The following is a 24,006-nucleotide window of genomic DNA, read 5'->3' as shown; positions in this document are numbered from 1 at the left end:
AAATCCCAATGTAGATTTGGCTCTGGCAGCCTGAGTCACGAACTGTATCCGGTCTAGCGCAAAGTATCACATATAGAAAAGTATATTAGTAACGTAACTCATCATAGTTAGTCAGGTCCAAAGGACAAGAGCAAGTAAAGAGGTCCCCAGAGTGAACGTTATACGTCGGTCAGTCTATGGGACTGGGACTGATCAGTCTATGGGACTGATCTACTGGACTGATATGACATATTCCATCCCTCCATCCCTGATCCCAGGCCTGCGTTACTGTCACTGGGTCCAGGGCCACGTCCTCCGACTCCCCTGCAGTTTGTTCTTAGTGGTGTGTGGTTGAGTGTGAGGGACAGATGACTGGGGGGAACCAGTAACATGAGAGGCATAACAAGTAATGGCTCTGGGTCTGTCAGACAGACAGAACTGGGCTATGGGCCTACTGCCTCACAGTGAGTCGCTATGCAGGCTCCACAGTGAAAGATTTAAGATGAGTCACCATGAGGGGACAGATGGAAGGAGGGATGGAAGGCGGTAGAAAGGGACGTGGGGGTAATTCATCTCACGGAGGGGTCTGGTTTTTGGCCCCACGCCTCCCTGGAGAGAGCGAGGGAAGACTTTCACATTGCGTCACAAATTAGGGGGAGCGAGAACTGGGTCTGCTGTGGACAGCTCCTACGCACTCTCTCAATCTGTTCCATTATTAACACTGTGGTCATGCATGAGCAAAACATTCCTACTGTACAGCATTATGGCATCAGTCTCTATGGTCGACTGTAGTTATTATTCATTTGACCACTTACATTACTTTGGCTGTCTGTCGAGACCAGACCAACATATTGTGGTCATCTACACATGGCCAATCTGACCACATACATTTACTTTGGTTCTCAGTAGAGACCAGTGGAGGCTGCTGAGGGGAGGACGGCTCACAATAATGGCTGGAAGGGAGCGAATGGAATGGCATCAAACACATGGAAAACATTGATACCATTCCACCCATTCCTCTCCAGCCATTGCACACAATCCCCGTCCTCCCCAATTAAGGTGCCACCAACCTCCTGTGGTAGAGACCAACATTGTTGTGGCCATCTCAGCTCTGTCTTCATCACACATCAACCACACAATCCTAACCCAACTCTGTAATTATTTCCCAACATCTCAGTGCCTTCGATAGAAAACCTCATGCTGTGCAACTATTGCTGAGGCGGAGCTTTTCGTACCGATAATGACACATTTTGGCTGTACATTCACCATTGATCATTGATCATTTTTCGCAATTTCATTCTTCCTAGGACATGTCTTACTGGGAAGAACTCTTGTAATTTACTGACATGCATGTGTCCTGGGCCAATATGGGAATCTCTCAGTGCATGAGACTGGTAGTCAGTATACTGCGAACCGAGCGTCCTCCGTGGAGCCCTCCGGTGAACCAGAACAACAACCATAGCACCTGGTCCATTAGACAGCGTATTGGAGGTAAACATCGCCTGACTAAATTCTCTTACAGGAAGTCGATTAGACAACACAAATACTGTCGGCGGGTTGTTTACCGTCACACACACTTATGACCCACTTCCTGTTCTCTTCCTGTTTAGGGAACAGGGCACCTTGGGTCCATCAGGAGTCAGTTAATCACCCGAGTGGGACCCTGTGCGTGTGGCGTGCGCGTGTGCGTGTGCACGTGCGTGTGCACGTGCGTGTGTTTTCTCAGGAATAATGACCAAAGTGGGCTGCAGGCTGGGTATAGTGAGAGAGCAGGAACAGGCAGTGTGTGACTCCAGTCCTGTGATAACTGCACCATCTGAGCAACAACACAGCCACCAATAGCGCAATTGACAATTAAAGGCAATATGGCTATAGTGGAGACTGCATTCACGGTAAACACTGCATATGTCGGCTCAATGGGAAATGATCTTTACATTTTACCCTCGGGTCTTCCGCGACACTTCGGCGATATGGATTGAATTCAGCGTTAATTAATTGCATTTTATTTTATTTATTTCACCTTTATTTAACCCGGTAGGCAAGTTGAGAACAAGTTCTCATTTACAATTGCGACCTGGCCAAGATAAAGCAAAGCAGTTCGACACATACAACGACACAGAGTTACACATGGAGTAAAACAAACATACAGTCAATAGTACAGTATAAACAAGTCTATATACGATGTGAGCAAATGAGGTGAGATAAGGGAGGTGAAGGCAAAAAAGGCCATGGTGGCAAAGTAAATACAATATAGCAAATAAAACACTGGAATGGTAGATTTGCAATGGAAGAATGTGCGTAGAAGTAGAAATAAAAATAATGGGGTGCAAAGGAGCAAAATAAATAAATTAAATACAGTAGGGATAGAGGTAGTTGTTTGGGCTAAATTATAGGTGGGCTATGTACAGGTGCAGTAATCTGTGAGCTGCTCTGACAGTTGGTGCTTAAAGCTAGTGAGGGAGATAAGTGTTTCCAGTTTCAGAGATTTTATAATGAATGGCTTATGATTAAAATCATTTCCCCCACGTCAGTGTCGTCACAGCTCACTTAAGCGTTCTTCATTGTAGTCACAGGATGTGTCCAGTTCAGAGCATCACGTTCTCCTGCTACTTCCTTCCTGTGGGTGTGGGCACTGCCGTAAGCATTGTCCACAATAGCCATATCTTCCTGTCAAATCTATTACAGTAGCTCAAACACACTGCCCTGCTCTGTCTACTTTACACAGCACAGTTCAATGGAGCGAAAAGCAGCACAGAGTTTGTATAGCTTTGAAAAGTACATCACTGCACAAAGGTGAAGTCATTGGTGGAATGGATAGTTAGAGAATGCAACTTTCTCTGAGAGTGGGTGCCAATTTAGTCTATCCACCGTACAGTTCCATACAGGAGAAAATATTAGTTGTATTAAATTGAGGCCACCGCCATGCAATCTCCATAGACAAACATTGGCAGTAGAATGGCCTTACTGAAGAGCTCAGTGACCGCCATAGGATGCCACCTTTCCAACAAGTCAGTTCGTCAAATTTCTGCCCTGCTAGAACTGCCCCGGTCAACTGTAAGTGCTGTTATTGTGAAGTGGAAACGTCTAGGAGCAACAACGGCTCAGCCGCGAAGTGGTAGGCCACACAAGCTCACAGAATGGGACTGCCCTCGGTTGCAACACTCACTACCGAGTTCCAAACTGCCTCTGGAAGCAACTTCAGCAGAACTGTTTGTCGGGAGCTTCATGAAATGGGTTTCCATGGCTGCCATTGGACACTGGGGTAGTGGGAAAGCATTCTCTGGAGTGATGAATCATGCTTCACCATCTGTCAATCCGATGGACAAATCTGGGTTTGGCAGATGCTAGGAGAACGCTACCTGCCCGAATGCATAGTGCCAACTGTAAAGTTTGGTGGAGGAGGAATAATGGTCTGGGGCTGTCTTTCATGGTTCGGGCTAGGCCTCTTAGTTCTGGTGAAGGGAAATCTTAATGCTTCAGCATACAATGACATTCTAGATTATTCGCTGCTTCCAACTTTGTGGCATCAGTTTGGGAAGGCCCTTTCCTGTTTCCACATGACAATGCCCCCGTGCACACAGCAAGGTCCATACAGATATGGTTTGTTGAGATTGGAACTTTTGGGATGGATTGGAACGACCGACTGCCAGGCCTAATCGCCCAACAGAGTTTCCCGACCTCACTAATGGTCTTGTGGCTGAATGGAAGTAAGTCCCCACAGCAATGTTCCTAGTGGAAAGCCTTCCCGGAAGAGTGGAGGTTGTCATAGTAGCAAAGGGGGGGACCAACTCCATATTAATGCCCCTGACTTTGGAATGAGATAGTCGACGGACAGGTGTCCACATACTTTTGGTCATGTGGTGTAACATAGTAAATGTATGTCCGGGATATGTTACGTTTGATATGGTTACATAAGACAGATGGTTACTTAAAGCAAAAACTACAGTAGAATGGATGGGTCGGCGTATAATGTGAATGTTTAGCAACCCAAAGGTTGCGAGTTTGAATCTCATCACAGAAAACTTTATCATTTTAGCTAATTAGCAACTTTTCAACTACTTACTACTTTTTAGCTACTTTGTAACTACTTAGCTAACCCTTCCCCTAACCCTAACCCTTACCTTAACCCTGTGAGTTAACCCTTCCCCTAACCTCAACCATTTACCCTTTAACCTAACTCCTAAGCCACCTAACTAGAATTTGTAAAATATTATAATAACATATCATACAAAATGGGTGATGGACATCCACAAATGAATACATCCCACACGAAACGTAACATATCATTCAAGATAGATGGATTAACGTACAGCATAAAACGAAATGCTCTGAGACCAGGTCGGTGGTCTGTACCTAACCCTCAGAGATGAGACCACAAATACTCCATATCACAGAGAAGCAGACAGCTGGATGACACCACATTATTTCCCATGACATTACCCCCTCCCCCACCAACTAACATCTATTCAGCAGCTCATCCATACGATCCTTTAAGATAATGTTGTTCAAGCCCAAACGAAACAGAATCATTTAAAGTGGTAATTTGAGGTAAGGTTTCCATCCGTTCTGTGTAAACTGCTCTGGCGGCTGTGTAAGCACCCTCATGCTTCTCCCCGGCCTCTCTCCCCCCCCACACACTCTGCTCTTTGTACTCTCCTCTCCTCCCTCTCCTCCCTCGCTCTCTGCCCACCTCTCCCTGTTTGTTTTTTGAAGAAACACTTTCTGTTGTGGTTTGGGTTGTGTGGCGTTGCAGCGGGCGGCAGAGCAGCCTGATCACTAGAAGTAGACTTGGATTTTGGATGTTTGAAAAGGTCCTGGGAACGTCAATACATGCCTACCTCGATGCTCACTAAAAAATAAAAATAAGAATTGCCCAGCACTGGGCGTGAACTCGCTTAGACCACTGTGCAGCCGCTTCACAATGCTCTAGCAAGCCATGAGAATACTTGCAAATAGCAAGTCGTTTTTTTTCAATTTTTGTTTTGTTTTAAGCCTTTCCCAAACCATAGCCCTAACCTTAACCAATCTGCATTTATAACTGCATTTATACTGAATTTATCCACTGAATTTCAAAGGGAACGTATGAGCTCTTGTTGGGCAGAGATCCGTCAGTGCTGCTCAAAGCCCAGGGCTTGGAGAGGGGAGTGGACTGAGAGAAGGCTGACACTGAAACCCTGTCTCCTTTATGTCAACACTCTCCCCAACACCACACAATGGGGTTAATCACTCCAACAAGAGGGAGGTAATTAATGCTAATTAGAACCATTAATCATTAGACCTGTTGCTGCATGGTCACTCCCTTTGTATAGCTGTGTGTGGGTGGGTGGGTGGGTGGGGGGGGGGGGGGGGGGGTTGTTAAGTAGTTGTTACAATACACAAGTGAGTGAATGAGAGGGAGAGTGAGAGATTTTCCAGGGTTTTTTCCTGCTTAGGTTTGATGGCATTCATGCGTCCAGGTTAAGCATTGAGAGGAAAATAAAGCTTTCTGTCACGTTATAAAAACTGTCAGAGAGGCCTGTGGGAAGTTTGGTCCAGGTGCACAACGTGCCGCTGAACACTGGTTCTCTCTTTAACTTAACCAGAGAGGCCGGTGGGACTCATTCAAGACCAGTGACGTGCGGGGATGTCGGTGGGCACAGGCTATTATCAAAGGCAGATTTACTCACAAATAAACCTTGATAAGCCCAAGTTCACCATGCAACAGATAGCGCCAACAACCAGAGGGACATAGGCTATTTAATGAAACTGACAAACAATGTTCACCAAATGTAAATACCAATGTAGCCAAGACACACAAGCGTTAGCTTTGAATTTCTCCGATGGCGGAAATACGTTTTATTTCCTTACTGTGAAATGCTTACTTTACAAGCCCTTCTTAACCAACAACGCAGTTTGAAGAAAATATTTACTATCTACTAAATTTAAAAAAAGTTACGCAATAAAATAACAGTAACGAGGCTATATACAGGGGGTTTAGTTACCGAGTCAATGTGCAGGGGTAGAGGTTAGTCAACGTAATTGAGGTAATATGTACATGTAAGTAGGGATAAAGTGAGCCATTTGATGAACTGTTCAGTAGTCTTATGGCTTAGGGGTTAAGGAGCCATTTGGACGGCGTACAAATCACAGACAAACTGAATTGGTCCACCCACACAGACAGCATCGTGAAGAAGGCGCAGCAGCGCCTCTTCAACCTCAGGAGGCTGAAGAAATTTGTCTTGTCACCAAAAGCACTCACAAACTTCTACAGATGCACAATCGAGAGCATCCTGTCGGGCTGTATCACCGCCTGGTACGGCTCCCACAACCGTAAGGCTCTCCAGAGGGTAGTGAGGTCTGCACAACGCATCACCGGGGGCAAACTACCTGCCCTCCAGGACACCTACACCACCCGATGTCACAGGAAGGCCATAAAGATCATCAAGGACAACAACCACCCGAGCCACTGCCTGTTCACCCCGCTATCATCCAGAAGGCGAGGTCAGTACAGGTGCATCAAAGCTGGGACCGAGAGACTGAAAAACAGCTTCTATCTCAAGGCCATCAGACTGTTAAACAGCCACATTGAGTGGCTGCTGCCAACACACTGACTCAACTCCAGCCACTTTAATAATGGGAATTGATGGGAAATGATGTAAAATATATCACTAGCCACTTTAAACAATGCTACCTAATATAATGTTACATACCCTACATTATTCATCTCATATGTATATGTATATACTGTACTCTATATCATCTACTGTATCTTTATGTAATACATGTATCACTAGCCACTTTAACTATGCCACTTTGTTTACATACTCATCTCATATGTATATACTGCACTCAATACCATCTACTGTATCTTGCCTATGCCGCTCTGTACCATCACTCATTCATATATCTTTAAGTACATATTCTTTATCCCCTTACACTTGTGTCTATAAGGTAGTAGTTTTGGAATTGTTAGCTAGATTACTTGTTGGTTATTACTGCATTGTCGGAACTAGAAGCACAAGCATTTCGCTACACTCACATTAACATCTGCTAACCATGTGCATGTGACAAATAAAATTTGATTTGATTTGATTTGGTACTCCGGTACTGTTTGCAGTGCGTTAGCAGAGAGAACAGTCTATGACTTGCGAGGTTGGAGTCTTTGACAATTTTTAGGGCCTTCCTCTGACACCGCCTGGTATTGAGGTTCTGGATTGCAGGAAGCTTGACCCCAGTGATGTACTGGGCCGTACGCACGACCCTCTGTAGCGCCTTGTGGTTGGATGCCGAGCAGTTGCCATACCAGGCGATAATGCTCTCGATGGTGCAGCTGTATAACTTTTTTGAGGAGCTGAAGACCCATGACAGATCTTTTCAATCTCCTGAGGGGAATAGGCGTTGTAGTGCCCTCTTCACGACTGTCTTGGTGTGATTGGACCATGACAGTTTGTTGGTCATTTGGACACCAAGGAACTTAGAGCTCTCGACCTGCTCCACTATAACCCCAGTGATGTGAATGGGGGCGTACTCTTTTGTCTTGATCACGTTGAGGGAGAGGTTGTTGTCCTGGTACCACACTGCCAGGTCTCTGGCTGTCTCATGATTGTCGGTGATCAGGCCTACCACCGTTGTGTAGTTGGCAAACTTAATGTCGGTGTTGGAGTCGTGGGTCGCCACGCAGTCGTGGGTTAACTGAATAGTTTGCAACACAAACAGATTAACAATTCTTCCAATGCACACACACACACAAACACACACACACACACACACACATACACGCAAACACACACACACACACACACACACACACACACACACACACACACACACACACACACACACACACACACACACACACACACACACACACACACACACACACAATACAATTATTATTATGTGAAATATTATTACACACACATAATAAAAACAAGTTCTCACAGTGTCACTGCAGAATTAGCCATTCATCCATGTTCTCCAAACGTTAACGGTTAGGTTTAGGCACTCATTCCGAATGGTTAAGGTTAGGGTTAAGGTTTGGGAAAGGTTTAAAACATTAAGTTTAGGCACTCATTCTGAATGGTTAAGGTTAAGTGTTAAGGTTTGGGAAAGGGTTAAACACAAAAATAAAAAAAGCAGTGTCCACGACTGGGATCGAACACACAACCTTCTGATCCAGACTCATGGCCCATCCACATCACCCTAGCAAAACCCAAGCCAACTTGATGGTAATATCGCTCACTGTTGCCCCTAGTGGACGGTTGTCCGACGCCCACAGGACAAATTGAATGACCTGGCTGCATGATAAAGAAGGTTCTACTGACATTTCCATATCAACAATTGAAATGACTGAAAAATGCCGTTCCAAACGTCAAAAAAGCTCTAAAACAAAATTCTAGCTTGATAAATCAAATGCATCAAAGGGATGTTCTGTATTCTCAGCTTCATTCAACAGTAGCATAACCGGCAAATTGCAAAGGAAATGCATTTAGGCTTCCCTTTACTTGCAAATTAAGTCCATTTGTCTTTCCTTCAGGGTGAACTCTCAGTGACAGCATTGTGGAAGACACAGCAGACCCCTTGTCATTGATGTAATTCTGCATGCAAACAGCAGGCCCACTTTCATATGGAAGGCGCATCCCCAATGCCTCATTTTATTCCATTTTCAAACTGACACAAAAAGTCACACACAAAGAAACAGTATCTCCCACTCAGCGAACAGGCAGGCCGTTTCATCCATCAAGGCATCCAGACGGTCGGAGAGCAGAATCATCCCGTGAGAGTGCACCCCCATGCAGCCACGCAAGTAAAATTGTTGTAGTCAGTCGCATCCATCGTGTAGAAGTCAAGGCTCTGGCCCGCATTGAGTGGCAGGAGAATCCCCATTCCCAGTACGTCCAAAGGTAAATGTCCAAGTCTGGGTAAAAGAAAAATGTAATTGGTAATGACTTTTCAGACAAGTAGAACGTCCAGTCCTCACTGTTCACCCGACAGCTGGCAGTGAGGGAGATGGTGGTCGCCTGTCATGAATAAAGTGAGGAGCTCCTGTGTATTTATAGTCGACGTTGCGCTCTTCGATCCCTACAACCTGGAGACATTTTCAGGTGCGGCATAGTGTCCATTTGTCAGGTTGTTTTTGTGATATATGAATAAATCGTCTCAATGCAACGAATGGAGCTACTTCAAGCGAGGCAAAGCAGCGACGCCTACGCTGACCCAGTCCATCAGCAGTGACTGGAGTCAAGGACAGCTGTGCGTGTCAACGATTTGAATCGATTCGAATGGCTGGAAAGGAAGGAATGAATACTGTGGCACTTATCCTGAGGTTTTAACCTCTAGCGTCGAGCAATCCCGTATCCGGGAGCATAATCATAGCCTTAAGCTCATTACCATAACGCAACGTTTCCTATTCATGAAAATCGCATATGAAATGAAATAAATATATTGATACACAAGCATAGCCTTTTGTTAACAACACTGTCATCTCAGATTTTCAAAATATGCTTTTCAACCAAAGCTACACAAGCATTTGTGTAAGAGTATTGATAGCCAAACATAGCATTAAGCCTAGCATTCAGCAGGCAACATTTTCACAAAAACAAGAAAAGCATTCAAATAAAATAATTTACCTTTGAAGAACTTCGGATGTTTTCAATGACGAGACTCTTAGTTAGATAGCAAATGTTAATTTTTTCCAAAAAGATGATTTGTGTAGCTCCGTTTTGTTCATCACGTTTGGCTAAGAAAAATACCGGAAAATGCAGTCACTTACAACGCCAAACTTTTTTCAAAATTTGCTCCATAATATTGACAGAAACATGGCAAACGTTGTTTAGAATCAATCCTCAAGGTGTTATTCACATATCTATTCAATAATCTATCAGTGGTGGCAGTTCTCTTGTCATCAGAAGCAAACGGAAAAACTCTGCACCTGGAGATTGCGCAATAATTGCAACGGAGGACACCAAGCGACCACCTGGTAAATGTAGTCTCTTATGGTCAATCTTCCAATGATATGCCTACAAATACGTCACAATGCTGCAGACACCTTGGGGAAAACGTGGAAAAGGTAAGCTGACTCCTAGCTCCTCCACAGCCATATAAGGAGTCATTGCCATGAGGCGGTTTCAAAAAATGCGGCACTTCCTGATTGTATTTTTATCTGGGTTTTTTTCTGTAACATCAGTTCTGTGGCACTCACAGACAATATCTTTGCAGTTTTGGAAACGTCAGAGTGTTTTCTTTCCAAAGCTGTCAATTACATGCATAGTAGAGCATATTTTTGTGACAAAATATCTTGTTTAAAACGGGAACGTTTTTCATCCAAAAATTAAAATAGCGCCCCCTATATCCAAGAAGTTAATGCAGTTTTAGCACATTTGGAGAATTCTAGCATAAAAACCACACGAATCATATTTTATTTTTTATTTGAATAACACAGGGTAAGCACTGCCTACCCTGCCTGCACGTCACTGACTCAGACTGCACATTTAATTAAACCCATGGATACACACTGAAACGCACGTTTACATGTCCGCACCCAACATTCAAATCACATATAAACCAGCTCAGCACATTTCCTAGTCCATCCACTCTCACTTATTGGCTCTTTGAGTAATTAAAAAAAACAACAACAATAAGCAAGTAAGCTACAAGTAACAAGTAAGCAACAAGTAAGTAAGCTACACTAAAAAGTCATGGAGAACCAGTGAGTAATACACAGTCAATGAAGAGACTTGGCCTCTCCTCAGGCAGTGAAGCACAGTGATTAAATAATTGCGTGAGAGACAGAGATGTCGTGATTCTTCTGTGTCTAGGATGACTGCTGGATGTAGAAGTCACTTGCCTCAGTCCCCTCTGTCTCTCTGCCAGATGACTCTCTCTCTCTCTCCATCTCTCACTCGCTCTGTCTCTCTCTATATATATCATATGCCTGTGGGATTGAGGGGATGATGTGCCAGGCCAGGAAGCTGAGAGCTGAGATGAGGAGATGGCTCTCCTGGACAATGCTCCAACGGCCCAGTGAAGGACTCACAGAACATGGCACTAAAGTTTCCCCCTCTGCCTGCTAAAGCAGAAAGCCAAAATATATTTTTTGATAGGATGTTTTCAATTATTCTTAATGTATACATTTAGGGCAGTAGTTGTAATCATGTGCCATAGCAACAGTGCCATCATAATGATGAGTCCTTTATTTATAGGGGGAGATCAAGCTGACCCTGTTTATCAAAGTGTTGGAAAAACTTGTTAATAATCAACTGACTGGCTATTTTGATGTCTATAGTATTTTCTCTGGTATACAATCTGGTTTCTGCTCAGGTTATGGATGTGTCACTGCTACCGTAAAGGTCCTAAATGATGTTACCACTGCCCTTGACTGTAAGAAATGTTGTGCTGCTATTTTTATTGACTTGACCGAAGTTTTTTAAATGGTAGACCATTCCATTCCTGTGGGTCGGCTAAGGAGTATTGGTGTCTCTGAGGGGTCTTTGGCCTGGTTTGCTAACTACCTCTCTCAAAGAGTGCACTGTATAAAGTCAGAACATCTGCTGTCTCAGCCATTGCCTGTCACCAAGGGAGTACCCCAAGGCTCGATCCTAGGCCCCACGCTCTTCTCAATTTACATAAACAACATAGCTCAGGCAGTACAAGCCATTTACATGCATATGATGCAGCCTTATACTCAGCTCGTCCCTAAATGTTGTGTTGAACGCTCTACAACACGTGTCAAACTCATTCCACGGAGGGCCGAATGTCTGCGGGTTTTCGCTCTTCCCTTGTACTTGATTGATGAATTAAGGTCACTAATTATTAAGGAACTCCCCACACCTGATAGTCTAGGTCTTAATTGAAAGGAAAAAACTAAAACCTGCAGACACTAGGCACTCTATGGAATGAGTTTGACACCCCGGCTCTACAACAGAGCTTTTGTTTTGTCCAGCAAGCTTGCAAGTACTTTGGAGTACTTTGAACATATCAAAGCTGCAGGCTAAGGTTAAATCTCGACTTGGTTTCCTCTATCATAATTGCTCCTCTTTCACCCCAGCTGCCAAACTAACCCTGATTCAGATGACCATCCTACCCATGCTAGATTACGGAGACATAATTTATAGATCGGCAGGTAAGGGTGCTCTGTAGTGGCTAGATGTTCTTTACCGTTTTGCGATCAGATTTTCCACCAATGCTCCTTATAGGATATATCACTGCACACTATAGTCCTCTGTAAACAGGTCATCTCTGCATACCTAGCGCAAGCCTCACTGATTGATGCCTCTTAGGCCTCACTCCCCCCTTTCTGAGATACCTACTGCAAACCTCATCCTCCACATACAGCACCCGTTCTGCCAGTCACATTCCGGTATAAGGTCCCCAAAGCACACACATCCCTGGGTCACTCCTCTTTTCAGTTCGCTGCAGTTAGCGACTGGAACAAGCTGCAAAAAACCCACTCAAACTGGAAAGTTTTATCTCCATTTCTACATTCAAAGACTCGATCACACTGACACGTGTGGCTGCTTCACGTGATGTATTGTTGTCTCTACCTTTTTGCTGTCTGTGCCTCGCAATGTTTGTACCACATTTGTGCTGCTACCATGTTGTCATGTTGTGTTGCTACCATGTTGGGTTGTTGTCATGTTGTGTTGTTGTCATGTTGTGTTGCTACCGTGTTGTGTTGTCAAGTTGTGCTGCCGCCATGCTACATATAGTATGTTGTCGTCTTAGGTCTCTCTTCATGTTGTTGTGGTGTCTCTTTTGTCGTGAGATGTGTTTTGTCCTGCTTTTAAAAAAATCTCAGCCCCTATCCCCACAGGAGGCTTTTTGCCTCTTGGTAGGCCGTCATTGTCAAGAAGAATTTGTTCAGATAAAGGTTAAATACAAATCAAGGTGCAATTACTTCATGATGTAGTTAGCTTTCTCTTAGGATCACTGAAACAGGCACTTACTGTCCTATTTTAACCAGTGTGGCATATCAGCTGTAGAATTGTAAAAACGTTTAGAAGAGGTATGTTGGGGGGGGGGGGGGGGGGGGGGGCTGTTTGCCTCCCCGAGTGTGCCCCATAATTGTTCTCAGGTGGGGGGGCATGAGGTACTCACCTGCATGTTAATCTAAGCCCCTCTGTAACCCTGCGGAAATGAGTCCTCAATTAGGCCTGCTGGTCCTAGGACCCCACGGACCCCCCGGCCCATGAGTACATACATACATACCGATCCCTGCTCTACTAACAAGCAGAGTAAGGGACACAGAGGGGGGCTAATGGGTTCCCAGTTTGAGTAATGCATGTGTTTATAACTGCATTCTGTGTGTGTGTGTGTGTGTGTGTGTGTGTGTGTGTGTGTGTGTGTGTGTGTGTGTGTGTGTGTGTGTGTGTATGTGCGTGCGTCCGTGCATGTGTGTGCACGCGCTCGTGGCTGTATGTCGCATGGGCATGAACATTCCAAACTGGGAAAAGTTGGGTTCAGCGGTGACAGCAGGGTCATTGTGATGTTTCTATGAAGAATGTGAGTCATAATGTTTGGATGGTTGCTCCACTACCCCCCCCCCCTCCCTTTCCCACAGCAGCCCCTCCTGGAGAATGTCAGGGAGCCAGTACTATGAAAGGTTAAGGGGCAGTGGTGGGATGTAAGGTGTTGGGGGACATGACAGCACAGATTTGTTTGTAGATAATGGGGAGAGGTGAGTCTAAAGGGACTCACAGTTCCTCACAGTACAGTCAACAGTCAACCTCTCTTCTGTTAACAGTGTTGGGGAGTAGTGACCTACATATAATTCAACTAGTGATTTAACTACATTTTGCAGTAGCTCAGTGGAAGTTGAACTAAATTCAAACCTAGGTAGGTATTTTCAGTGGTTAATTACTTTTTTTGTTGTTGCCATGTAGCAGTGTAGCTAAACATGGGTGAAGTAGGCAAGAATTTCCTTTCCTTTTCGGCAACTTCAGTCAACTATTTTCTTCTTAAGGGTAGATGTAGTGTAGTTTGACTTCTTCCAAGTGTGAAGTCACTGGGTGTGTCTGAGTGGTAGTCGAGGAGTGAAGTCGGGGAACGTGCATCTGCGACAGCCGAAACTTAGACACTAATGTGGTTTTCCAACAGGCACTGCCGTTGTTTATATATATGTATTTTTTAAAAAAATCGTAACCCCTATATCACACAATCACAAACTGAAATCTTATGTGTGTACATTGTACACTCAATTAGTAAGAGAGAGCCTCAAACATCACATTCATTTGTATATATCCACTATATATCCACTGGTTTCAGTCATGTATTTGGTCACGCCTGCGTGATTCAAAAAAAAGAAGAATTGGTTGACAACAACGCCTCCCACAACGCAAGCTATGGCTGCAGGATGAAGTCGGTGGAGTGAAACTGCAGAAACTTGCAGTCAACTTCATGATTTTTGATCACATGATTTTTGTAAAGTTCATGCAGTCGGACAATTTTTTTCCCCATAATGCAACACACTGAAGGGCGGTGACTTGTCAAATGTGATCGGCTGGAACGGGCCTGGTAGCTTGATAAACTATATTTCCAGAGTACATTCCCCAACTCTCTGTAAATACAGTGACGCCACCCTGTGTACGAAATAGGAATGTCATCCTTGTTGTCCATTAACACAAGGCAGCAAGCCTGAAGACCATAGACTGCGTTTACACAGGCAGCCCAATTCTGATGTTTTCCCCACTAATTGGTCTTTTGACCAATCACATTAGATTTTTTCACATAATTTACTTTTCAGTGCAGATCTGATTCCACAAAAAAAAAAACAATAAGTGAAAAAAATATAGGAAATGGGCTGCCTGTGTGAATGCAGCCATCGTTGTGCTGTAATACTCAGTAGTGTATAAAACAGTAGATGTTAAGCTATGCCATATGACAATAAACTACTCAGACGTAAAGTAACTGGGCACTTTATTGTGTTAATCAAAAACAATCCGGCACAACAATCCACAAAGAACTCTGGAAGTAATACAGTGCACCATGTCAACTTTGGCCTCTGAACTTTGAACTGTTTCTACAGACTACCTCTCCCCCTAAGCCAAAATGTAAAGAGCTCTCCTTTCCTCCAAACACACACACACGCACACGCACGCACACACGCGCGCACACACGCAGTTGGGGTGCGTAACATAGCATGGAATAGAAAGGATCAGCGGTTGGAGGGCAGCGTGAAGAACAATGATGCTAATTGGACAACCGGATCAACATTTACCGAGTGTTTTTTTGAATGATGATAGCTTTTGCAGAACAACTGCAAGGGCTCTAATCAATCGGTAAGGCTGTAGTTTAGCGTGACAGCTTGATTTCAATTTAAAAGCAACGTCCCCGCATTAGCAGAGACTGCGTTCACAGTAAACACTGTCACCTCAATTGGAAATCGCCTTTAGGTTTCTGTCGCGCATTCTGTAACGCTTCATCGATACAGATTGAATAGAGCCCCAAGTCTCTACATGAAAAGAAAAAAAAATATCCACCACAACATATCAGCTTATTTGTGCACATGAATACATAGGATAACCATATTGAACATATTGAACACAAGACCCTCTCGCCTCTCAAAGGGTGTCTCCCAAATGGCGCTCTATTCCCTATATGGTGCACTACTTTTGACCAGGACCCTATGGGCCCTGAGTGCCATTCAGATAGGCAGCCAAAGTCTCCATTGTGCACCGTCTAGTCCCTAACCTTGGTCATGCAATTGGAGAGCACAAAACTACAGCCCACCTAACTTATTGGCCTCAGTCGTTCAAAAGTTAATAATTACACCTTTATTAAGCAGCTATAAATAAAATGCGGGATTCCTTACATCTGTACGCTCTCACAGACTTCACTGGTAAAAGGAGAAACATTTAAAGCACGTTTTTATTTTAAGAAGCCGACAACAGACTGTATTGAATCGTACCGTAGGAAGTCAACGGACCAGGCCTATACATGGAAAGGAAGCTAGGTGGCGATCTACTCACACCATTTCACCGAGGACAAATGTGTTTCGCTGAACTGAAGGCATCAAAGACATGCTGTAAAATTGACACTCAGAGATGGGCCTACAGACACAGCACAGGAGGGAGGGATGTTTATTTACGCACGCACGCACGCACGCATGCATGCACGCACGCACGCACACACACAGCTACTGATCATTTACCTAGGCAAACAGTGTAAGCCTAAAAGAACCATGTATGTACCATTTGGAATGGAATCGAGATGTTTTCTTTTCACATATAAATATCATGCTTTTTGCCCAAAGTTGGGACGTCGTTATTCAAAGCCCACTATTGTTTGGCCACGTCCACATTGATGTTGTGCAGCCTGTCACTTGAACCATCTCAACCATCTCCCCCCATGTAAATGTGTACACAACACAAGTCATCCGAGTCAGAAAATACACACAGATCATTTTAATAAATGACTAAATAAAACACAAAACATTTTTCTTGTCACCCCATAAACACACAGGTAGAACATCGCCCACTTCCTCTACCTTGTCAGCCATTTTGTAAAATAGAATCACAATGGAACCATTGTGTTGATCCTGTACACTCTCTCTCTCTCTCTCTCTCTCTGCTTCAGAATCTCACCTCATTGTAACAGCTCTCTCTATACCCTGGAATGACAGTAGTGCTTTCTCCTGTCTGTAGTGGTTTGGACCAAACAAAAAGAATATCAAAGCCTGCATCTGTCACAAAGCACACATCCACGTGATGCTCTCTTTGCAAATCACGTGAAATGTGATTATACCTAAGTTGACCAATGTGCGTTTGGAGGTCTGCGGAGCCCATTGTTTTTGTCCCATCTCACAATTTGTAGTCCGTGTCATCAAAGGTACTGTCATCTCGGGTTGTAAACGTGTATCACAGGAGGCTGCAGAGGGGAGGACGGCTCATAAACACGGCCGGAAACGGAGCAAATGAAATGGCGTCAAACAATTGGAAACCACGTGTTTGATACCGTTCCACTGATTCCACTCCAGTCATTACCACGAGCCCGTCCTCCCTAATTAAGGTGCCACCAACCTCCTGTGGTGTGTATGGGTGTCTTTTTCCATTCGGATATTCCGGTTACGAGCCAGTTGTAATTCCAGTTATATAGTGACATACACTGAGCCATCTTTTAACTTGGGGACTCTGTTTAGTCTATTCTGTAGAGGTGAGGTCTCCATCAGAAGTTCTCCAGGAGAGTACACCCAAAGGGATTGAGAGCTGGGACAGAGAATTAAGATAGGGGGAATAATAAGCTAATCGGGGGTCAGGGGTCAGGGCAGAGTGAAGCATAATGGGGCAGTAGCTAGTGGGGTGTCGGAAGATAAATATTCACAAAGAAGGAGGTGCTGTGTATGTGTTGACACCCTCCAGAAGTCCTTGGTCTCTATCAGTCTCTGTCTCTCTCTTTTCCTCTTCCTTCTCTTCCCTCTCTCGCCACCCTCAGTCTCTCTCCTTCTTTCTCTCCTCTCTCTCTGTTGTCACTCCCCTGCGCTGCGTGGTGCTCGTGGGGAGGGTTTCCCGTCGTGGGTTCGGCGGTTCCTCCCCTTGCGGATGTCCTGCAGATGCTTCCACTTCTTGTTAGGGGGACGGACCACGGGACCGATGGGCGGGGCCTGTTTGTCGGGAGAAGACGGGAAGCTCTTGTCCGATTGGGCGCTCTTGCGCGCCCACACCTGCTCACAGATCTGATCCACGGTGCTGAGGTTCGGGTGGTCCACCAGCTGCATGAAGTCCCGGTACCACAGCTTCTGATTGGTGGAAGGTGGGCCGCCGCCTCCGCTGCGGGGGTCCAATCGAAGGAGAGGGTCGGCGGGCGGGGAGGAAGAGGAGGAGGAGGGTACTACCTCCAGGGTGATGCCCAGTAGGGTCTGGGTGAAGCCGTGCTCCATGGCGTGGCACTGGTAGAGGCCCACATCCCGCTTCAGTACCCTCCTCACCAACAGCCCCCGCTCTGTCTGCAGCACACGGTCATCCAGACGCGGCTGGATGACATCACACACAGACAGAAACACACACAGCGGAGTATTAGAGCTTGAAACAGTCAATGTGAACCAAAAATCATTTGAATACTGTTAAAAACAGTATGTCTCTTAACTGTGATTTTGCCTTTTACCTCTTCCTTGGCGTTGTGGGGTTGTTTCTGGAAGGTCCAGGTCACTCTGGCCTGTAGGGATTTGGGGATACACTCAAGGAAGGTGCTGCTCCCTTCCACCCCGAACAGCCTCCTCTCTGCCACCCGGTGCTTGTGGTGGTCTACAGTGGGCGATACACACCATCAGATAACGTGAGCTAATGTGAGATTACAATTGTATATTTATTTTACAGTCTTGAGGTGGCCAACATATTATTCCAAGCAGTGAAAAAGTGTAAGGCAATCACCATGTGATTGTGTGCCGTTTTGTCCCTTGTCACAGCCAAAGATAATCCCACTGGCCTTTCCCTGTCTTGCGCAACACCCTCACCAAGCACGATATGACATAATTGTGTGGAATCGTCACGTCATGCCGTTTGTGTAACTCGTCTAATACGGCCCAAAGAGAGATTATGGCACAGAATCACACTAATCACCCTGCCCTCTCTGGGTGGGAGCATGGGAGAGAGAGTTAGCTCCTTGGCACAGTGTTTCCCGAATCCTAACTCGAAATCCGAGTGCGTAACTAAAACGTTTGTCTAGTCTCCCATTGACATCAGCATGATTTATGAGTCTGAGTTCAGAGCTCAGTTTGTGAATCCTGAGTTCAGACTTAGTGCAGAGTGAAAGAGTCTTACCTCCTGAACACAGGGTGTTGGGGTCTCCATTCCTCACGTCCTGACGACGGAAACGCCTGGAGAACAAGGACAGATATGTCTGTCTGATCGCTTGGGATGATAGTGACTAGGGTTCTACCAGGAACCAAAAAGGTTTCTCCTATGGGGACAGCTGAAAAAACCATTTAGGAACCCTTTTTTTCTAAGAGTGTGGTCAGCTGGGGTTTGTATGAGTAGGGTTTGGGCTGTTTAGATTTGGCTGGTTATAGCGGATCAGGTTTGGTGAGTTTTAAAGGTGGTGGAGGAAGCTGGTTATGGTTCAACAGTTGGATAACTAGCGTGTTTACTGTTTGGTGTTGGGTGGGTAGCATGCTGGGTCGTAAGTTCGAGTTTGTGTATTTGTTTACCGTGTGGTGTTGGGTAGGTAGCATGCTGGGTCGTAAGTTTGAGTTTGTGTATTTGTTTACCGTGTGGTGTTGGGTAGGTAGCATGCTGGGTCGTAAGTTTGAGTTAGTGTATTTGTTTACCATGTGGTGTTGGGTAGGTAGCATGCTGGGTCGTAAGTTTGAGTTTGTGTATTTGTTTACCATGTGGTGTTGGGTAGGTAGCATGCTGGGTCGCAAGTTTGAGTTTGTGTATTTGTTTACCATGTGGTGTTGGGTAGGTAGCATGCTGGGTCGTAAGTTTGAGTTTGTGTATTTGTTTACCGTGTGGTGTTGGGTAGGTAGCATGCTGGGTCGTAAGTTTGAGTTTGTGTATTTGTTTACCGTGTGGCGTTGGGTAGGTAGCATGCTGTGTCGTAAGTTTGAGTTTGTGTATTTGTTTACCATGTGGTGTTGGGTAGGTAGCATGCTGGGTCGTAAGTTTGAGTTTGTGTATTTGTTTACCGTGTGGTGTTGGGTAGGTAGCATGCTGGGTCGTAAGTTTGAGTTTGTGTATTTGTTTACCGCTTGGTGTTGGGTAGGTAGCGGGTGCAGGAGGTGCCGTCCCAGGCGCAGTAGGGGTCTCTGGCCAGGCAGCACTCAGCACAGGCCTTCCCATAGATACTGCAGCGATGCAGAGGAACCTGGGCCAGACCCGTGTCTGAGCCCACATACAGCTGTTGCTGTGGACAGAGAGAGAGCGGAGGAATGTTAGTGGCCCACAGTCAAATGACTTGATATTAAACATCTTGTAATTACAGTTAGAGAGCTGGTCACATGTTCTCTTTTAGCTTCTAGTTGTTGCCCTGCAGCCCCTAAGATGATATGTTAGGGTTTAAGAGACTCTTACCCGTTTTGAGGATATCTGCATGTTGATGACGGATGAGGCATCCTGTAGAGCAGAATAAACGGTTAAGTATCACACTCTTAAATAGAAACGTAAACATAGACTTGCATGTCATTAAATATACACATACAAGCCAGAGGAGGCTGGTGGGAGGGGTTATTGGAGGACAGGCTCCGTGTCAAGGCTGAAATGGAATACGTGGAAGAATATCAAACACGTGGAAACCACGTTCGACTGCGCTCAATGTATTCCATTCCAACCACAATGAGTCCTCCTCTTGCTCCTCCCACCAGCCTCCTCTGACGCCAGCAGAACGATGGATGGGGCCCCCTCACCTTGAACACCTCTAGCTCCTCCAGTAGCAGGTCCTCCATGTTGTTCCAGCTCTCTTTTGGTACAGAGATCACTTTCAGCACCGTCCCTTTGTCTGCGACACACCCACACAGAGTTTCAGACTGGATCCCACAATCCATCCATATTCAATATACACTCTGCTCAGTTATATACATTCTATTTAGTATAACACATAGAATCCTAGGGTCAAGAGTGCCATGTGGATGGCATGAATGACCCTGGGTGCCAGTCTGTTCCTGCTGTTTGGCTCGACAATGACAGCAAATGGAGTTGTCGAGAGCACAAGCAGATCTGGGACCAGGCCAAGCTTGAATCTTCACGGCCACCTGTAAGAGTAAGGTGGCTACCTGTGCCAATGAACATGACATCATAATGCCCGTCTGCGGCGCCCACCCGGTCCACGGCGATCTGGGTGAAGCTGTAGTCTACGTTGGTCCTCAGGAAGACGGGCCGGCGGTTCAAGGGGTACACGGGGTTAAACATGAGAGGGTGGTGACGGGCAAACTGGATCACGTCGTCAGGGAAACCCTTAGTGGACTCGAAGCTGCCGAATGTCTTGCTGGGGCACTAAGGGGTCACACAGGGTAACAGTACAGAGAGGTTATTATGAGGTTATTATAAGATTATTATGAGATAAGAAGGGTCACATGGGCTCAGCCCAGGGTTTAACATCGGCCAAACATAGCTATCACAATGGTGATTGTTAGTATAGTTAATGAGCTAAACTACTGATGTTAAAATGTCCTATTCAGTAAATTCCTACAGAACTGATGTAGGCTACGTACCATGCCAGGGCGTGGGTAGGGGACTTTGCCCTGGAAGGGGACCCACTGGTAGTTTGGACCCTCTTTGTGGGCGAAGGGCCCCAAGAAGGCCCTGCGGATGTCATTCATGGTGTAGATACACACGGCTGATCCCTTGAATACACTGCTGCTGGGAGGCAGGGGACGCACAGTTAGAGACATATCCTACTATAAAACACACAATCACAGTCAGGAACACAAACACACACACACATGCACTAGCACTCATATGCACACACAAGCACAAGAGCACACAATAACTCAATCCATCCCCTGGTTTGAACTCTGACCTGGAGGTAGAGAAGACAGTGTAGACCAGAGGGTTCTTCCTGTCCTTGGTCTGCAGCAGGAACACATCCCCTGTGGGAGGAACACCGGTCAGAGGGTAGAGGTCAAAGGTCAGAGAAACACAAACATAACCTCCGGCTCTGTCCATTTAGCTCAGATGAATCTTCATTGGTTGAATCCCGTGCTCTGGCGGGGCCTGGAGCGACAGCTAGGATCAGATAACGCACTCGGAGTGTAGCGGCTACTTACGGAGCTCGTCAAAGTACGTGTCACTGCCGTCACTGCCCGGCACAGAACAGATGAGACGAGTCTTCAAGAACGTGGTCCACTTGTTGACCAGACTACGCTGGCCACCCATATCATTCTGCAACAACATTATAGACCAAAGTTCAAAGGTAAACATTCCGGTGATACTAAATCATTGCCGCACATACTTAAACATCAAAGAATTTTATGTACGCAAAAAAAAAAGTGCCATTGAGACAGCATAGCGTATGTGTACGCCAGAGCCTAAGGAAAAGGTTACGAGTGTTTGGCTATAATATTAGCTACGTTACAATACGCCACACTTTAAGCTACGGTGTAATACAGGCACGGTGTAATCTGAGCGGCGTTCTCACCCTGCAGAGCTGTCCGATACGGGAGTAGGTGGACTTCCCCAGGCCCTGAGCCTCCACCGCCGTCTCCCGGAAGAAGAAGAAGATCTTATCATCGTCTGGGTTCTCACTCTCCGGCACCCAGAACGAACCCACAAACTTAGGCTCTGGTGGGGAAGGACATAGCGAGGGTTATAGCTCTAAGAATTTTATTAGGCACCCCTTTTTCCACATTTTGCTACGTTACAGCCTTGTTCTAAAATGGATTAAATCGTTTTTTCCCCCTCATCAATCTACACATCATACCCCATAATGACAAAGCAAAAACAGGTTTTTGGAAATTGTTGCAAATAAAAACAGTTACAGCCTCGAGTCTTCTTTGGTATGACGCTACAAGCTTCTCCCATTCTTCCCTGCAGTTTCTCCCATTCTTCCTTGCAAATCCTCTCAAGCTCTGTCAGGTTGGACGGGGAGCGTCGCTGCACAGCTATTTTCAGGTCTCTCCAGAGATGATCAATCGGGTACAAGTCCGGGCTCTGGCTGGGCCACTCAAGGACATTCAGAGACTTGTCCCAAAGCCACTCCTGCGTTGTCTTGGCTGTGTGCGTAGGGTCGTTGTCCTGTTGGAAGGTGAACCTACGCCTCAGTCTGAGGTCCTGAGCGCTCTGGAGCAGGTTTTCATCAAGGATCTATTTGTGCTTTGCTCTGTTCATCTTTCCCTTGGTCCCTGCCTCTGAAAAACGTCTTCACAGCATGATGCTGCCACCACCAACATGCTTCACTGTAGGGATGGTGCCAGGTTTCCTCCAGATGTGACTCTTGGTATTCAGGCCAAAGAGGTCTTGGTTTCATCAGATCAGAGAATCTTGTTTCTTTTACATAGGAGTGGCTTCCGACTGGCCACTCTACCATAAAGGCCTGATTGGTGGAGTGCTGCAGAGATTCTTGTCCTTCTGGAAGGTTTTCCCATCTCCACAGAGGAACTCTAACTCCAGAGCTGTCTCTGAGCTCTATGGACAATTCCTTCGACCTCATGGATTGGTTTTTGCTCTGACATGCGCTGTCAACTGTGGGACCTTATATAGACAGTTGTGTGCCGATCCAAATCATGTCCAATCAATTTAATTTACTACAGGTGGACCCCAATCAAGTTGTAGAAACATCTCAAGGAGGATCAATGGAAACAGGATGCACCTGAGCTCAATTTCGAGTCGCATAGCAAAGGGTCTGAATACTTTCCAAGTGCACCGCATGATACAGACACAATCAGACACGGGCCGAGATATGCTGACAAATGTGCTCTCATAGGAATTTTCCGAAAAGTATCCGCGACACTAACTTACATTGGTACACACACACACTTTGACATACAGTACACACACACACTTTGACATACAGTACACACACACACACACACACACACACACACACACACACACACACACACACACACACACACACACACACACACACACACACACACACACACACACAAACACTCACCGTTGAGCCAGCGTGAGTCGTGTTGTTCGGTGCGAATGGAGGGTCGTCCCCCCAGACTGCGGAAGATGGTGAAGTCTCTACCCATGAGGTCAGTGGCCACGCCCGCATACAGCTCGTCACCTTGGAGACGGGAGGAGAGGACAACAACATGAGGTTGCTATGGACAACATGAAGTTGCTATGCTACCTGTGTAAGTGACTGCAGTGCCATTTAGAACCACCAAAGGGACCTCTGATCTAGGATCAGATTAACCTGGCTACTTCCCATTCTAAACCGTTAGGAGGAGGAAAAGGATTTGACTCTCTATCAGCAACTTCCACCGACTCCGTCGGAGAGGGGGACTGAGGGGCTGGGCTCACCTATCAGCACCGAGGCTGCAGGGTGACGGGGGTCGTATGGACTCTTCCCTTTCCCATCCTCCATTTTGGACGGGTCAATCCTGAACACGTGGTCCTGGAGGCAAGAGAGAAGGGGGGGGGGGGGGCAGTGTGTAGGAGGAGATGG

The 24,006-nt window shown here is 45.8% G+C and overlaps 1 protein-coding gene across 1 annotated transcript in view; it reads right to left on the bottom strand.

The window, feature by feature from the left end:
• Positions 1–14,854: 14,854 nt before the first annotated feature.
• Positions 14,855–24,006, bottom strand: part of LOC139416339 (semaphorin-3B-like) — a 78,134-nt gene continuing 68,982 nt past the window's right edge. Inside the window, exons 6-18 of the mRNA XM_071164858.1 lie at positions 23,862–23,955; positions 23,503–23,622; positions 22,024–22,166; positions 21,653–21,767; positions 21,406–21,475; positions 21,098–21,242; positions 20,660–20,879; positions 20,294–20,385; positions 19,962–20,003; positions 19,637–19,794; positions 18,711–18,766; positions 18,055–18,194; positions 14,855–17,923 (exon numbers count right to left, since the gene is read on the bottom strand). Coding sequence (XP_071020959.1) covers positions 17,420–17,923; positions 18,055–18,194; positions 18,711–18,766; positions 19,637–19,794; positions 19,962–20,003; positions 20,294–20,385; positions 20,660–20,879; positions 21,098–21,242; positions 21,406–21,475; positions 21,653–21,767; positions 22,024–22,166; positions 23,503–23,622; positions 23,862–23,955 — 1,899 coding nt within the window. The 3' untranslated portion in view covers positions 14,855–17,419. The remainder of the gene's footprint in view (positions 17,924–18,054; positions 18,195–18,710; positions 18,767–19,636; positions 19,795–19,961; positions 20,004–20,293; positions 20,386–20,659; positions 20,880–21,097; positions 21,243–21,405; positions 21,476–21,652; positions 21,768–22,023; positions 22,167–23,502; positions 23,623–23,861; positions 23,956–24,006) is intronic.

The sequence above is a fragment of the Oncorhynchus clarkii genome, chromosome 9 (assembly GCF_045791955.1).
Source record: "Oncorhynchus clarkii lewisi isolate Uvic-CL-2024 chromosome 9, UVic_Ocla_1.0, whole genome shotgun sequence".
NCBI lineage: Eukaryota > Metazoa > Chordata > Actinopteri > Salmoniformes > Salmonidae > Oncorhynchus > Oncorhynchus clarkii.
The sequence above is the reverse complement of the archived record's forward strand: the minus strand, read 5'-3'. Positions and strand labels throughout refer to the sequence as shown.